The sequence below is a fragment of the Anopheles funestus genome, chromosome 2RL (genome assembly GCF_943734845.2).
Source record: "Anopheles funestus chromosome 2RL, idAnoFuneDA-416_04, whole genome shotgun sequence".
In the NCBI taxonomy this organism is placed as follows: domain Eukaryota; kingdom Metazoa; phylum Arthropoda; class Insecta; order Diptera; family Culicidae; genus Anopheles; species Anopheles funestus.
The window spans coordinates 59629870-59647891 of NC_064598.1; the positions used below are offsets into that span (position 1 = coordinate 59629870).

The 18022-nt window shown below is 42.1% G+C and overlaps 4 protein-coding genes across 4 annotated transcripts; 1 reads left to right on the forward strand and 3 right to left on the reverse strand.

Moving 5' to 3' along the window:
• Positions 1–2761: 2761 nt before the first annotated feature.
• LOC125766651 (glucoside xylosyltransferase 2) lies at positions 2762–4517 on the reverse strand. Its single transcript, XM_049432876.1, has 3 exons — positions 4097–4517; positions 3712–4024; positions 2762–3647 (listed from the first exon to the last, which is right to left on the reverse strand). Exons 1-3 carry the CDS (start codon positions 4246–4248, stop codon positions 2982–2984), a joined length of 1131 nt encoding a protein of 376 aa, XP_049288833.1. The 5' UTR covers positions 4249–4517; the 3' UTR covers positions 2762–2981.
• Positions 4518–4848: 331 nt separating this feature from the next.
• LOC125766627 (dedicator of cytokinesis protein 7) lies at positions 4849–12734 on the forward strand. The gene is made up of 7 exons (XM_049432819.1): positions 4849–5160; positions 5268–5352; positions 5424–7862; positions 7938–9962; positions 10028–11072; positions 11137–11536; positions 11628–12734. Exons 1-7 carry the CDS (start codon positions 5123–5125, stop codon positions 11830–11832), a joined length of 6237 nt encoding a protein of 2078 aa, XP_049288776.1. The 5' UTR covers positions 4849–5122; the 3' UTR covers positions 11833–12734.
• Positions 12735–12911: 177 nt separating this feature from the next.
• Positions 12912–14492, reverse strand: LOC125766653 (reticulocalbin-2). Its single transcript, XM_049432879.1, has 2 exons — positions 13453–14492; positions 12912–13378 (listed from the first exon to the last, which is right to left on the reverse strand). Exons 1-2 carry the CDS (start codon positions 14289–14291, stop codon positions 13207–13209), a joined length of 1011 nt encoding a protein of 336 aa, XP_049288836.1. The 5' UTR covers positions 14292–14492; the 3' UTR covers positions 12912–13206.
• Positions 14493–14602: 110 nt separating this feature from the next.
• LOC125766640 (intraflagellar transport protein 80 homolog) lies at positions 14603–17606 on the reverse strand. Its single transcript, XM_049432858.1, has 3 exons — positions 16592–17606; positions 16133–16512; positions 14603–16066 (listed from the first exon to the last, which is right to left on the reverse strand). Exons 1-3 carry the CDS (start codon positions 17393–17395, stop codon positions 14980–14982), a joined length of 2271 nt encoding a protein of 756 aa, XP_049288815.1. The 5' UTR covers positions 17396–17606; the 3' UTR covers positions 14603–14979.
• Between the last annotated feature and the right edge of the window lie 416 nt (positions 17607–18022).

Sequence of the window (18022 nt, forward strand, 5' to 3'; positions counted from 1 at the left end):
ACCGTCGTAAACTATCCGCCGACGCCATTCTTTGCCAACTATCTGACCAGACAGCTGTTCAGTACATCATCATCCAGTGCGGTATGACCAGGTGTTGTTGTCGAATACGGCGAGTGTTTGTGCTGAGGTTGATATGATTTACAACAGGAACCGCAAACGCTAAGGTGAGATACTGCTCAGCCGGGGTTTGGTTTACCAAACCACCCTGACCATACCATTGGCTCGGTGGTGTAACAATCAAAACATTAATAAACACTTGGGCTGTTTGTGTTACCGGAGCTTCTTCTTCCTTTCGTTTGCAAATCGACAAACAATGATTACGCAACCCGAAAAAAAAGGCCAACACCCCGACATCAGTGTATGGTGGATCATGCCTTCGTTTAGTAGTGATAAACACACTTTCCTTTTAACGACAAGTTGATCCATTCGCAGCCTAATACTGACTAACATAGATTCCGGCCATACGTAATCTTGCAAAAAAGCACAAATATACGCAATGATGTGACACTGCTTGAAATTGCGATATTAAGTGTATATTAGCATCTTTTGGTTGCGTATTGCGAAGCCAGATAAATCGAACTGGTGTTAATCGTATTTGTGAAATTTCCCAGTTTTTGATTTTTTTTTTGCGAAAGTGCATCTGCAAAGGATGTTTAGGTGATGGATCAACGAGCTTTGGAGCGAACTTGATCGTATCGTATGAATATTTCTCCAAACACGAGGATAAATAATGTTCTCGTTTTTTCATAAAATAGTTATTATCAAAGTTTTGTAACGTTTTTTGTCTCTATCACTGGCCTCCATTTCGAAATCGGTCCCAATTCCCCATTGATACTGATGCTCATTCATCAAAAGCGAAGATGAGCTTTCCATTCCAGCCGAAATTTACTTTTCTGCGCACCGCTTCCAAATAGGGCAACAGGTTATGGGACAGTAAGTGGGCAAAAAACGGGCGCGGTATGAAGGACTGTGTGAAAAAAGGGTGTTTTTTGTGATGGAAATGCGTAGATACATAACCGAAACATGGTGCATACCAACATAAAGGGTAAACGGAGCCTCCTCGCACCGCTTGTTGCATTCGATTATACCACAGGGTTTGGATACGACCCGGGGCCTACCACCAGTTGCCCGTGCTCTGTCCAATCGATTGCAATCAGCTTCATCCGAACGCACCGATACGCCAGACGTACGAGCCTAACCTTGACTTATTTTCGGCATTTACGACGGCGCTCGACGATGTTGGCCCGCAGCTTACGTCTGGTCGCAGGTGATCATGATTGCGATAATGCTGTCCAAAGCACGGTGTCCCCAGCACGTGGTCCCAGTGAAACGCTGATGATAAACAAGTCACACTTCACCACAAACATTAGGAGATGAGAGCCATCTTCTTCAACATAACAATGCATCCTCGAAACGATGACCGTAACGACTTGGTAAGGGTGCTTGACTATGAATACATATTTATATACAACGCATCGCTTAACTATGCGTCCTGGCAGGTGCAAGCTCCCTCACTATTCAAAAGATGGGTAGGGCTCTGGCGTCCATACCGGCCCATACGCGCCTGTACGTCGACGCAAACGCGACGCGCCATCTCGCGATTGGAAACAGACAACGATGAAGATCGTGTGCTATAACCCGTGGCGAACATAAATAGTCGCCCGGCTTATTATGCTTGCCCCGATGGGACGTTTCACCAGTCGAATACAAATCTGTTACCGACCAATGTACGAAACATAAGCCCGGACTGTATCGAATGTCGAATGTCAGCTTGAAAGAAGTTTAACCACTTTACCAGCTTTTCTCGCCTAAACATTCAGTCCCGCTCATTACACAAACACGTATGTGGCAGCACACCCACTACTACGAGCCAGGCACTCGACCGCAGCCTCCATGAGCTCCACCCGAGCACTTGCCAGCTGATATTGACTGTAAAGTTTAACAACATTTACAAACCAACCGTGAAATGCAAATGCTACGAGATCTTTAACAACACATAAAAGCACACACACTGCTGCTCAACAACTTGTGTGCATTTTAAGAGGCTATAGTGTATTGGCCGAGTGCGCCGACAAGTCGTCTCAAGCCATCGTACAGATGGCACTACCATTGAGCACAGGGCATGGGGCAGGCAGGGCGAGGTTTTTCGTTATTATTATTAATGAAACTGTCCGCCAAGTGCATTTAGCAAAAACCGCTACACCGCCGCCACTCGGTCCACCGGCCACTACACCAGCTCGTTGGCAGAAGATACGACCTTTACGACGTCCAAGTAAGCAGAAGCTCTGGCGATGGCGATGGCTGCGAGACGATTACCGGCTTTTCGAGGCAACGATGTAACCTCTGTAGCCGTACCGTCATTTGGTTTGAACTTTAGCTCTTCCTCACGTCCCGTCGAGATTTCACTACTGTTAAATGTACTTTCCGATTCACCCGCTACAAACAGGTCTGCAAACAAGGGGAGATTTATTTTCTTATTCGTGAACCGGTGGGCATTGTCTAGTGAAACTTGTTTTAAACACATCTTACGTGTAAGTAAGATCGCTTTTGCGAATAGACGTAAGTTTTATAGTTTGGGGTAATTATTTGGGGATCAATTGTAGGATGCTCCGCAGACGGTTAAATGGAGCAACCGTTTTGATGTTATTAATTAGCTAAACTATCAATTGTTCTTCATGTCAAAACAAATCGGCATCCCGGCCGTGTATCATAAGTAAAGAAATAAAATTCTCTTTCTATCAATTACAAATAATACAATACATTTATTTATACACACGTTGCTCATTTACTACATTACTTGATCTTACGTTTAGCATGATTGTAACATTACACTACAGAAATCTGCTTCGTGAGTATTGGTCGTTAAGCTCCCCGTTCTGGTACAAATATCATCGTGGAATGGACGTTGCGAGTTTAAGTTTAAGAGATGACTTAAAGGTTCTCCAAAAAACATACTACCGACCAAATGCCATTACCATGCGCTACGTTACCTCTTCGTACTGATTTTCCTTGAAGTGTTTGCGCGGATCTTGTAAGAATTTGTCCAATAGTTTATCACAGTTCGAGTTGCTTGGTAGCACCAGCGATTCTTCGATTGTGCGTATGAAGTTACCGAAAACATCTGTCCGAAATGTAAACTCTTCAATGGTCGAGTAGATAAGATTAAAGATGGGCTGTGCTCGCGAATGGAAGTATCCTCTATTTCCGTGGATTATCTTTACCCCATCCGGAGCGTCGCACACGCTCATGTACATGCAGTGGTCGGCACGATAGTTCCAATCACAAGGAAAGATATATAACCGGTCTGGATTGTAGTGGAATAGAACGTTCAATATATCCTGATCGCCCCAAACTAGTTGCAAGCGATACTCGCGATAAATTGGCAGTATGTGTTCTTCCCAGCGAAAGTCTCGCATTCGTGTAAGGTTCATAAGCATGACACCTGAGTTCACTCCCAGCTCGCCATAGTACGGATGGCGAGCGAACCGGTTGTACCATCCTGCATTTGTATCTTCATGTTCCGGTGCCATGCCCGCAAACTGAGACGCATTGAAGCTCTGAAACATTGACCATATTTCCTGTACGGGCGATAGAAACACGGTATCGGAATCAACGTACAGCACCGCATCCAGATGTTGAAGTAGTGACTGAAAGGAAAGCAAGGATTTGTTATTTACTTTACTTTTGCAAACGTATTTTATTCATTCTTACCGGCAAGAAGAGTCTTTGGGCAGCACATGGTTTAAACAGTTTCCTCCATTCATCCTTATTGGCTCGTGGAAAGGTTAGGGAATGGATTTCGTAGGTAAATATTCGATCGGTCACCTCCTGCCAATCGTTCAATTTTTCCATAAAATTAAGCTTCAACTTTTCTTCTGCTATTACAACAAATCGTAGCGGCGATAGATTGCGGTTGAACATTATTGCCGACTTGATCATGTTGAGGGCTTCGTTGTGCCTTTCGTTGCATGCCACCACCACTACCGAGATCTCGGTTCCATTCGATGAACTAGTATAAGATTTTCTGTAATGTTCGTGTTAATCTACGAATGTATTTTTCGTTCTAGTGAATACAATCTTAACATGTGGGACATACCTTTTTATTTCAGCTTTTGTTTGCCCATTAGAGAAACGGTCAGGCAAATCTTGATCGCTAAAATTGGGCCGGTCTCCAACCCGGTATATGTAGTACAATAGCAACAAAAACGATGCCGCTGCCAGCAACGCCAAATATCGAAAAGTTCTCATTGTAAAGTAACTGAAGACACCTTTTGAGCATCGTTTATTGCTGAACTCCCATACATTTAAGGCTATTCTTGTACCGTATTCATTTCTATAGCAAACAAAATGTTCTTAGTATGGCACTGGGAACCGGTTACCCTGTTAACTGCAAACTCGTCACTATTCAGTAGTTGTGGGGCATGAAGCTGGCCACTTTCGTTGCTCTTAGCGAAGAATCTGTGCTAATATTAATAATCCAAAAGCCGCACTACATTAAATTCAAGAAATGCCGCACGTAAATGTAAATAATAATACAAATGAAACGCTTTCGTGTGTACCTGTCAAAAAACCCACGTATTTCACTGCCTTTGCACAATGGGTAGCTTCGTCCATATGTGTGCATTAATTTGAAATATATTCTAGGACATAATAAATGGTAATTTTATTAATTCATCGCACCCATTTCAATCAAAAAGAACTCCAAATAATTTACGAAATAGAAACATAAGAAAATAACGAGAGAATAATTTTACGCGGGAAACCTATTGTGCAATGGAATCGAAAAGAATCGTAGTATTGGAAACAGTATGTTAAACCGTACACAATGACAGCTAAAGTTTATCAACAAATATGGGGTTTTTTGCATCCCGTACAGAGCAGTGATTGAATATGCTCCAAGAAATGGAAAATGTGTGCTGTTGAATAATTTTGGTAGCATGAACAATCTCACAAACAATCTTTGCATTGCTTACAAGTGAAGTATTAGCACGGAAATAACAGTAAAGTCTGATTCGTGTGGTGTGTGGTAAAACTACTAGCAGACGAAAGGAACAAAGGCATCGTCCGTAGAGGTGTTCCAGTTCCTATAAAGCACTGCTAGCAGAACATCAGTGCAACGAAAATGTCTGCACAGCGATCATTCGCCTCGAAATTGACCAAGTAAGTAAATCCTCGTGTAACTTATCGGTGACGCCCTTGTGCTTCAAGAACGTTCACCTCCAAACAAAAGTGCATGACACAAAATCAATACACCTTCATGCCCACAGACACAATTCTTCGGATATCCGCAAGAACGTGGCCAACTACCAACTGCTATCAAAAAGCGATAGCAGCTCTGTATGTTCGTCATCGGTGAGTCATTTTGAAATCTAGTTTAGGGATATGAATCGTTAACCATGTATGTTATTATACTTTATTCACAGATATCACTGTGCGATCTCGTTGAGCCGATTGATTATGAGGAGTTTCTGGCTCAACATAGCAATCTCTTGCAAAAAGATCACCTTCGATCGATTCTGGACTTCCCGTCCGGGGATGTGCAAGTGAGAATAGTACCGCGCAAAATTCGTACTATTGAGCATGTTATTCCGAAGGAACCCCTGCAGGAATTACCCCTGTATGTGCAGCACTGTGTAGATTGCTTCACAAGGCCTTGGAAGGTGGTAGAGTTTTCGGCACGACATCACTCCAGCTCGTGTAGTACTCGTGAGCGAAAGGAAAAGGGAGCGCTAAGTCCCACTTCCTACCAGCAGGAGTTTGAAATAGACCGAGATTTCAGCAATCTGGTATCGTTAGATGAATCGGTCACTTCCACTACTCTGTACGCTAGCGAAAGCTGTACCCCTAGCAGTCGTCAGTCGATTGCAAGCCTTTCGTCTGTGTCAACTTGTACCGACACGCTTACTCCACGTGGATCTTGGGCATCGTTTGACTTGAGAAGTTCCGTGAATGATCCTCTCATTACAGGTGTGTTGGAACGGGTACCACCGGAAAGTGTTGACCAAAGCAATGAGAGTAAACGGCAGGAGGAACGCCAACAGGCCTTGTTTGATTTGTATGCGGATGGTGAAATGGAGGAAGCCATTGAGAAACGAATGCCAGCAGAAATACCGATGGAACATTTAGGCAATCGAATTCACGTGAAATGTCTTCATCTGAAACTGGAGCTGGAAGTGGAACCGATCTTTGCGTCGATGGCGATATACGATGCTAAAGAGAAGAAAAAACTGTCAGAAAATTTTTACTTCGACATGAACCCGGAATCATTGCGGCGCATGTTGGTAAACCATGTACCGTTTGCTGACATTAGCACGCAGGCTCGAGAAGCAATCTTCGATATCACGAATCCTAGTAATGAACTGTATCTCGTAATCCGACTGGAAAAAGTACTGCAAGGGGACATTAAAGACTCAGTGGAACCCTATTTGAAGGAGGATAAAGATAAATATAAAGATAAAGCAAAATCGAATGCGGCAGACTACTGCGAACGGCTCGGAAAGTATCGCATGCCCTTCGCTTGGACCGGTATCTATTTGACAAGCATTTTTAATGGTGATGGCATGGAAAAGGATGATCGTGAAAGTATTGGTTCGGCATCCAGCTCAAACAGTTTGGATCGCAAATCATCTACCAGCAGCTTTGATCAGTTCCGGAAAAGGGCAAGCGATATGGGCACTCTTACGAGGCGTGGATCATTGGAGAGAAAGATGGAAAAGCGTCGTTCCTGGTCACCGGATGATTTTGCAAACAGCATCGAAACGTTTCGTCCAATCACGATCACGGTGGCGAGTTTTTTCAAGCAAGAATCCGATAAAATGAAGGACGAAGAGTTGTACAAGTTTTTACCGGAACTGAAACGCCCAGCAGCGCTAATGAAGAAGCACAAATGTATACCGGGATCGATCAAGGTAGAAATAGCTCCGGCACCGGAAGAGTTAAAATATGCATTGACGCCTGAGTTGGCAAAAATCGACCCGTTCCCTGATGATCACTCTCGTCCTGTGAAGGAAATATTGGAATTTCCATCATCCCCGGTATTGAATCCTCATTACGCTTATCGTAATTTGCTTTTTGTCTCAACGAAGGAGCTTAATTTTTCAACCCGCGCCGGTTCGGCACGTAACATAGCCGTACGAGTTCAGCTAATGGGTGGCGAAAAACAATCCGATGCACTTCCCGCTATATTTGGTAAGAGCTCGTGCTCTGAGTATAGTACGGAAGCCTACAGTGCTGTTAACTACCACAACAAACAGCCTACATTTTACGATGAGATAAAAATTGAATTACCGGCGAATCTGAAACAAAACCACCATATTCTTTTCACGCTGTTCCACGTTTCCTGTCAGAAAAAACCTCAGGAAGTGCAAACCACGGTCGAAACACCGGTAGGATACACGTGGCTACCGGTGCTAAAGGATGGCGGACATCTAAACGTGGGTGAATTCAATTTGCCTGTAATGGTTGAAGAACCACCGAACAACTACTCCTTCATTCCCGCTGACGTACAACTGCCTGGTACGAAATGGCTGGACAATCACCGACAAGTATTTTCCGTTACGATCGATGCCGTTACCTCCGTACACGCACTGGATGATTATCTGGATAAATTTATCTATCTTTGCGAATGTCTGGACTTGCGTAAAGTACCACCCCGAATCGGTGAAGGAAACATGGAGAAGGAGTTCAAGAAAACGTTACAGGAATTGCAAAGTGCCGACCAGGAGCAACTGGTGAAGAATTTGCAAGTTATATTAGATAAGCTGATAGAGTTGCTGGTGACGAGCTACAAGATTGGCGGTGAAGCTTTGTCCCTCGGTCAAACGGTATTTGAAACTATCTGCCAGATATCAGACAAAATCTTTGTAAGTATCAAGCGATATATTAATTTGTTAATATATACCGTGTTCCGCTGCCTAATTTGTTATTTTCTCTTTTAGTTCCTTCAGCCAGAAGAACGCTACGGTCGACAAAACATCCTTAGCACTTACATTCAATTTCAATGTAAAATTCCCCATCCGATGGATCCAAAGTGCAAGCTAGCCTCACTACAAATGCCAATCCGTCGCCCAGCATCGGCCGAAGAAATGAATCGTAGCACAAGCAATTCTGATTTAATGGCAATCGCGGATCTAAATGCAAGCCGTACTGTTGATCGTGCGCTGAGTATGCGATCGGATGGCTGTTCGCCTGGATCAGGTGTGAAAGATGGATTGGTACGACTGTTGCACGAAGAAATTGCTTTAAATTGGGTAGTGGCCAGCGGTTCTGCTGCTGAACTATCCATGACCAATTCCTGGATGTTGTTTGAACTGATCGTAAAAAGCATGGTGGAACACTTGGAGCTTACAAATGCATTGAATTCTCCTCGTAAAAGTCGTTTCCCTCATCAGTACACGGATGATATCGCCACACTGGTGCACCTGGTTACGACCAAAGTAGTCGGCTACAATAGCAGCGATCCAAAACTCGCCCAATCGATAAACTCCAGTTTAGCGTTCTTCATATTCGATCTGTTAAGCATCATGGATCGTGGCTTTGTATATGGGTTAATTAAAACATACTATAAGGTGATCATGACTAAGAGCTCATCTACACCGGATATGATTCACTATAAGCTGGACTTTTTGCGAATAGTTTGCAGTCACGAGCACTTTGTGGCTTTAAACCTCCCCTTTGGCACGCCGTATACGGTTCTTTCTGCACCGTGTAGCCCAACTCCAAGCGTTACGTCGAACAACAGTCAAAATTCGTACATTAGCGCTATGACTGGTAATGACCGCGCGCTATACGCTGACTTGAGCGTAGAATTCCGACAGCAACATTTTCTGGTAGGATTGGTTCTGCAAGAGCTCTCCAATGTGTTGGACATTTCAAATACACAGCTTCACGGGAAAGCTATACGTTGTCTGAGAAATCTGCTTACTTCGCACGATTTGGATCCACGCTACAGCGAGGTGGAAGCAAGGGCACGTGTTGCCGCTCTCTACCTTCCCCTGCTGGGTATTGTAATGGACGTAATACCACAACTACATACTCCGGTGGCGCAATCACATGATCGTTTGAACACGATTGGACAACTGGACGATTACCAAGGTCCTGCGGCATCTGTACCGGCGGCTAGTACAATCAGCCCGGAGGTAGCATTTGCAATCTCTGGAATCCGTCGCTACAGCTACGTTTCGGAAGCGCCTAAACCAAAAACAGTGCTGACAAACGATACCCGCAACTTACTGGCCTGCTTTTTGTGGGTATTGAAGAATCTCGAACCAACGACGCTGATCAAGTACACGATGGGTTTAAGCCCGCATCGTGTTCATCAAATGCTGCAGGTACTGAATATCTGCATACCAAATTTTGAGTATCGCGGTAAGAAACAACCCACCAGCACATCCAAACGCAACACTTCGAGCTTCCGAAAAACGCCAGATATGCGCGAGAAGCTGGAAGAATTTATTCGTGGCACGGGATCAGCTAGAAACGATCTCATCAACCGCCGTAAAGATGGGCGCAATTCGACGGAAAAGCTTCGCTGGAAGAAGGATCAAATACGCACTCAGTTTTACGACAGCAACATTAAGAACGAGGCAGAACTGGAGATAAGCAATTTCATCGAAGGATCTCTGGCAACCGAGGTGTGTTTAATCATTCTGGACACACTGGAAATGATCGTGCAGGTGGCATCGTCATCCGAAATGCACCACAATCTTCTGGGGACGGTACTGAAGGTGTTGCTCCATGCGCTTTCACGCAATCAGAGTACATTGGCGCTGCAAAATCTGTTTGCTTCACAGCGCTCGCTGGTATTTAAATATCACAATTTGCTGTTTGACGAAGAAACAGATAACTGTGCGGATCTTTGTTTGCTGCTTCTTAAACATTGTGGTTCTCAGCTGCCTACGGTTCGTTCGCAAGCAGCGGCATCGTTATATTTGCTTATGCGTCAAAACTTTGAAATTGGAAATGTGCGTATTATGAGAGATTTTCATTGAATTATTTATTAATCTGTGTTTTACTGTTATTTTCGCAGAACTTTGCACGCGTAAAAATGCAGGTTACGATGTCACTAAGTTCACTGGTCGGCACTAGCTCATCGTTTAGCGAACAGTCCTTGCGGCGTGCATTAAAAACGATACTCGTCTACGCGGAATCTGACACAGATTTACAAGAGACGTCATTTCCCGAACAGGTGCAGGATTTGCTTTTCAACTTACATATGATTCTCTCAGATACTGTTAAAATGAAGGAATATCAAGAGGATCCTGAAATGTTGCTGGATCTCATGAATCGTATTGCGAAGGGATACCAAAATTCACCCGACCTTCGCCTCACGTGGCTGGAAAACATGGCAAAAAAGCATACGGAACGTGCGAATCACACGGAAGCGGCTATGTGCTACGTGCACAGTGCCGCTCTCGTAGCCGAATATCTCAGTATGCTGGAATCTCAAACTCACCTACCGGTTGGTGCCGTCTCGTTCAAGCACATTTCCCCGAATGCTCTCATGGAATCAGCCGTTTCGGACGATGTGGTAAGCCCTGGTGAAGATGGTATATGTCTCGGTAATAGTTTCACCGAGGGAGGTCTAAAGTTACTGCTCGATCATGCGGCCAGCGCATTCCAGGCAGCTGGCATGTACGAAGCGATGAACGATGTGTACAAGGTGTTAATACCGATATGTGAAGCTAATCGAGATTTTCGTAAATTGGCCCAAATACATGGCAAACTATTAGAGGCCTTTAATCGCATTGCTCAGTTGCAAGGCAAGCGTGTTTTTGGAACGTATTTCCGCGTCGGTTTCTATGGCGCAAAGTTTGGGGATCTCGATCAGCAGGAATTCATTTACAAGGAGCCGACGCTTACAAAGCTGCCGGAGATTTTCAGCCGATTGCAAAATTTTTACGCCGATAGATTTGGCCTGGACGTAGTACAAATCATAAAGGATTCGAATGCAGTTGAAGTCGCGAGCCTGGATCCAGAAAAGGCTTACATACAGATTACGTACGTGGAACCGTACTTTGAAACATACGAATTACGCTACAGGGAAACGTATTTTGAACGCAACTTCAATATAAGTAAGTTTGTCGATACAATGCATGTAATGTGATGGATTATTAATGTCTCTCTTTTCGCTTACAGAACGTTTCATATTTGCTACACCGTTCACAAAATCTGGAAAAGCACATGGCGATTTGCATGAACAGTGTAAACGTAAAACTATTCTTACCACCGCAAACCACTTCCCGTATGTTAAAACACGCATACAAGTAGTACACCGACATCAAATAGTACTGGAACCCATCGAGGTGGCTATCGAAGATATACAGAAAAAGACTGCCGAACTCGCTGCCGCTACCAATCAGGAACCGGCTGATCCTAAAATTTTACAAATGGTGCTTCAGGGCTGCATTGGTACCACTGTCAATCAAGGCCCAATGGAAATGGCTCTCGTATTTTTATCGAACATCGCTAATGGCAACACGATACCGACCAAACATCAGAATAAGTTGCGACTTTGTTTCAAAGATTTCTCCAAAAAGTAAGTCATTGTAAATAGGATCATAGATGGTCTTCTGTGCTAAGAGGTAATTAATGTATTTTTTTTTTTCATTTTCTCGCTTTCTTTGTAGGTGTGCTGATGCGCTGAAAAAGAATCGTAACCTTATTCTATCCGATCAAAAGGATTACCAAAAGGAGCTGGAGCGAAATTATCAGGTATTTACCGAGCGACTTGCTCCATTGATTACTATTAGTCCTTCTCAGGCCCAGGGACTGGTAGCAGTGAAAAACGACCTACACAATAATAATCGTTTGACCTGTTCCCTTCGGTTCTAAGAGTTCGTTCAAGCAGCTTACATCTGCTCTCTAACACTAGAACGCTCTCTTTGTATTTTTTAAAATTACATTTCATTGGTAAATATGAACCAATCCATAAATATCGATCATTTCAATACGGTAATAGTTATGTACCAAACAGTACAATACACAAAAAGTATCGTAAACTTTTCATTAAAGTAAAGTTCCAGTAGAGAACCTTCTGGGGTAATCCAATTATTTCTAGCTATGTTAAAGTTACAATTTTGGGTGTAATGATATTGATTTGAGTGCAGTGGTATAACTAGAAATCAGCATCAGCATGAAATTGCTCTCTACAGATATACATAATTTTCTTAACTTTAATTAATGGAACCTTGAAAAGTGGCTCTTATTTTTCTTTGGGTTGGAATTAAAGCGCATCTAATGGGGAGTGCCTTTACAGTGATCCCCGCAGAAGTGCGATTTATTATTTTGTTATGTTTCAGACCAATCAGTGCCAAAGAAATATTATATCCGAAGTGATGGCTCTCTACATTCATTATTTGATTGAATTCTTGATCTTCATAGCATCCATTAACAAGATTTATGTAGTATACGTCACAAATAGATTACATTTGTCTACACCCTTAATAATGTTCAATATTTAATAATGTGTGTAAGTATTGTAACGTGTGAAATTATCTTTGCAAATCACGATTTTGATCATTTGCCTCCTTTTCAAATTAATCTATTTTAATTATAAAGTCTGATCTCCGAAGAGCGCTAAAGAACAACAGGAAGCACAACACATAAACTTGAACTGTAACTTTAATGCAAATATGAGAATTGTAGAATGGCAAACATGTCCCAATTCACTATTACACAATAATAAACAAATTAATGGTGAGCTTTTTTTGAAAAATATAAATTACAAGCATGAATAGTGAGCGTTAAATTTCTTTCATCCGAACCAACTGAACCAGTCATTGCATTTTCAAACATTTTGCTTCAACCAATATGCACTTTCAAATATAAAATGCACCTAAGTTTGTAATCTCTGTACTCATTTTGAATGTCTTTAATTTATAGTGATACGGGAAATAATTTAAAACCCAAAATTATATTTTTAGTAATTCAAGATTTTTACTCATATTTTAATAGTTGTACAATGAAAGAACATAAGTTATTTGGCAAACATATGTTGGGTACGCTATTTAATGACTATCTATATGGCAACTGTTACTGATCCACTACATAAATGAGTTTATAAAAACCAAGTTACATTTGATTGAATAGAATAAATTAAATAGAAGCTAATATAGAGAGAGAGCTCTTAAAGCACGAAATAAAATTGTGTGCGATATATGTATATATGCCATTCATGCAAAGGCCAGACTATGCCAGTCTTTTCGATTATAGTTCATCATCGAAATGATGAATGTTTTGCAAATGATCGCCATAGTCGGTTGCTTCACTACCCACGAAGATGTCGTATTTATCGATGATCTCCTGATGCGACAAACGATCGTCGTGATCCTCATCACTAGCGGCAAATAGGTGAGCTACTTCATCGCTTGCAACCTCACTATAAATAAACAGAAATACAGGCATATTCTATTGAAATTAATTCACATTTAAAGCTAGCATGTAACAACTTACTCATTGCTCGGTACAACCCATGACAGAATTTCATTTCCGCTCAGGAAGCCATCATTATTCTTATCAAAGTCTTCTTTAAATTTATCCATTTCGACAATTAGCCATTCCTTGTCATGATCCTTTGCATTGTCTCCAACAAATTCCTGAAAGTCGATACGTCCATCTTTGTTCGCATCCTTGTCACGCAGGGTTTGTTGCAGAATTATCGGTAGCATTTGCGGGAACTCTTCCGGTGAAATGAATTGAACGAACTCGGTTGAATCTAGCTTTCCGTCCTGGTTAGTATCCGCACCTTCAAACATTTCCTTGTCGTCTTGAATGAGTTTACGTTCCTCTTCATTGCGGGGCTCCTCGAATGGGAGACGGACACCTTCCTCATCTTCGCTATCCATTCCATATGTTTCCTGAAGGTATTCCTCCCACGTCACTGATTCATCGTTATTCAAATCAACGTCTTCAAATCGCTCCGACGCCTCCTCTTCCGCGAGACTCTTGAAAGACCGTAAAATCCAAGCTTTCAGCTCGTGTCGGTCAACGTAACCGTCCGAGTTTTGATCCATTTTAACCACCAACACTGCTAACCGTTTCTTCGATTCTTCCGGTGATAAATTGTCAAATTCTTCCGCTTCCTTCACACTACCGAGGATCGCTTCATGATCGAACTCGGAAAAGTGTTCCCCATCTTCCATATGATGCGCATCTCGTGGTGAGTATGCTCCGTCCTCGGTGCGTTCTTTAGTGACCGTATGTGTGTGGATGTGTTTATGCGTAGCCGCGCACTGAACGCATACGGCTATTAGTAGAATCCAGAGTGCCGATAACCACATAACTCGATCCATCTTACAAAAGTTTTTTTTCACGAAGGCAAATCTTCTCACTGCTAACTAATGTCGTAGAATTTCTTCAAGTGCGACAACGTTGAACTCACTCAAATAGAATTTTCTTTTGGACCATTAGGAATCGGGTGTTGCGTTGAGAGCTTACTTTTTAACTCTACCTAAAACTTAGAGTAAACAGAAACAAGATGCGATATGCTGTTCCAAAGCTTGTTCAGAATTCTTCAAAATATGTCATTTTTTTTGTTGCGGCTGTGTTGTCAAATCAAGGCTGTTGCAAATTATGAAAAGATAACCACTTCAAGCACAGTAAAAATGTCTGTTCCTAATTTTAACGGTGTTTTTTGACATTTCTCCAATTTGAATTTCGAACAAATCAGTTGCATTTTTTAACAGAAAACAATTTACATTTCTCACAGAATGTATTTTTTTATATTTTACAACATCGTTGGTGTTTTTTTTATTTGTTATATTGTTATAATCAGCTTTGGCCTATTTTCTGTGACGAAAGTTACCCATAATTAGCTGATGCGAGTGGTCCTGTTGAGATTTAATTGCGAAGCGATCATCACCAGTACTTTACAGACCGTCCAATATGATCAGTTCAACTGAGTTACGAGTTAAAAAGTTCTTTGGGGCTCAATAAAAACCATAAAGAGATAAAATTCACTTTGTTATGCATCTTTAGTGTTTAGTCGAGACGTTCGTCCAAAGCTAGGAACTGTTCATCGTTTTCCTCTCGTTCCAAAGCCCGCAGATATTTCCTACGTTCTTCCAGTACCAACTGCACATCTATGTCGTGCTTAATTGCCACTTCTAGTGCTTTGTTCCACCGATGCATACGTAGACAAAATCGAATCGCTTCCGGAATACGCTTGTTGTGCATGAGAATGATTTCTGCCTCTTGAATGCGACCATTCATAATCGAGTTTTCTGCCATGTGTTCTGGGCTTGAAAGGGGCAGCGATTTAATATAGTTTAAGTAGTTCACCTTATCAATTTGCAATGATGCGGAAAATGCTTCCTCACTGATTTCCAACTGATTACGCTTCGATGCCATCGCTGCTAAAGTCGCCCATAGCAGATGATTCTGTGCTAAGCGACATAGCTTTAGGGCCCGTTCCCACTGGTTCTCAGCGAACAGTTTGTGAAGAATCACGCAGTAGGTTTTCACCGATATAGTAAATATCGCACCCGAGCTGCGAAACGTTATGTTTGCTCCTTCAAAATTCTCTAAAGTTATGTTTTTCCCAAATTCGCTTGTGTCGTATGTAAATGTGGTCAGCGCAATTAACGTTGGATCTCCACAGGCCTCCCCAGGGCAATACCAAACACTGTAACTGAGGTCGTGCAATCCTACCAAAATATTTGTATCAGAGGACCACATCGTTGTTGTAACCTGGGTTCCAATTTTGTGCATCACATACTCCGGCCCACTATGTACGCTTGTGATGTACAAATCTTGATTGGCATCAATAAACACTAGATACTGATCGTCTGGATTACCATAACGGCATACCGCTACCTCGACTATGGGAGATTTGCTGTGAATGCTGTACGGTTCTTCCTGGCGCGTAGCACCAGGTAGCAGATCGAACACATGCACGATCGTTTGATCTGAATGGTCGCGTATGGCTAAGGAATCCATTCCTAGTGATATGCAACGTCCATTCAGATGTGGTATTTGCGCTTGAGACCCAGGAAACCGAGGATTCAAATGTAACCGTCCAGTGTACGTGTATATCCAGATGGAGTTGTAGTCAACCAAAATGAAGTGTCTGTGAAGCATACGAAAAACATTAAAAGACTCCATCATATAGCTGGTACTATAGTTGTCTACTTACTTCTTCCCAAGCATGATGATGCGAATGTCACTTCGACCGTCTATGATGATCGGAGTGTTGATGTAATGTTCGTTGAAAATGTGCACTTGATGTACCGTAGCCACCACTAAATGACCATATCCTAGCTCCCATTTGATGATCCTCTCAGAGAAATCCAACGTGTCACTTGTGTGTGCAACAATGTCTTGCAATTGGATCGTTTTACGTCCCGTGGTGATTGCTTTCAGATTTCGGTTTCTTAGCTCACGTTCGATAATGTGACCAAAGAGTAAAGATCCACTGCTAGTAGAGGAGGCTATTTGTGTACTATCTGCGGACCAAACTATGTTAAACAGCGATCCAGTCACTTGCTGATTAAACCTTACGATACTGTGGCTCCACTGCAACAGAACAAAAAAATTGAATTTGTATGATTCCATGTGGATGATGAACTGTGATCAGTATAAATGCAAAAATTACCCCTGTATAATGGCAAAGCTTCAGCATATTGAATCCACCAATCGCCAGTAATTCTCCATCAGGACAGAAATCAATCGATGTGATAGCATAATCATCAGCGACACTCGTATAAATATTCGTTCCTAATGTGTCCCATATCTTATAGCGACAGTCCTCGCCACCTGTTCCGATCATACTGGTATTGTTGGACCATGACAGACACAGGATCAACCCTTCGTGTGCTCTCCATTTCGTTAGCTTACTGTTTGCAGCAAGCGGTTTAATAGCAACAAACGGACCTTGGCAATACGCGATTGCCGCAGCATTGGGGGACCATCTAGCACATCGAATTTGCCCTTCATTTTGCACAACTGTCGAACGTAGCATCCCTGAGCGGGACCAAATTTTGATGATACCATCCTCACCGGCAGTAAGCAAACCGGCACCGTCAGGGCTCCAGCGAGCAGTCACAATCGGTCCGGTATGTGCCGATACATTTCGTTCGATACGTGCACTTTTATTCAATATTACAAACCGACCATCCGCGCCGGCTATCAGCAAGGACTCTCCACCTTTGCTGCCACTTGCTGCGCTTGCTCCAGGTGTTCCTAATCCGGACCCTTTACCAATTAGCCAATGCAAATCTGTTGATATGAATCCGTCGGGAAGTTTAGCCACTTGGACCATTTCTCGATTAGTCGAACTCCACTTGTACACCTGCTGATCTTCACTGCAACTGTATATGTCTTCATTGTTGCTCCAACCAAGAGTAGCAATAGCTTCTTTCAGCTTAGAATCTTTAGAAATGTACGTCTTGAATTTCATCTTTTCAATTCCTTCAATACGATTCCGTATTCCGTACTATCCCAAACTACTGAAACGGTGCATTTGTTTGTGTTATGTTGCATAATTTGTTGTCATGGCAACGGTAACCACAACTTCACAAAACCGATTTGTTGAAGATTTTATCATTTGCCTTGGTTTAATTTGATAAATTTTATATATAAAGCATTTACAATTAGCAATGATTTCGCTAATGTTACATGTGTAACATGTAGATTTATTGGTACGAGAGTTTTTCTTCATTTTTTAGCTAACTAAAAACATACTCATGCACTACATTAACATAAAGCGGCATAACGGCTCACAAATAAAATCTGCTCACAGTACATAACAAATAATTTTGAAAATTAAATACACGAGTCCTTGAAGACGAGTCGGGACACGCTAATTTTAAGTTTAATTACGGAACGATTTTAGCAACGTAAAACGGATATCAATTTCTACGAATAATATACATAGAGTTTGACTACCCTGCAGTCGCACAGTAGGACGACAGCTATGAACTGTGGTAATTGATATTTTTTTAAATATTTTATTTAAATTATTTTGTCTTTTCATTAATAACAGCAATTGTTTTCCAAACATTTGGCCTATTAATCTAAGTTTAAA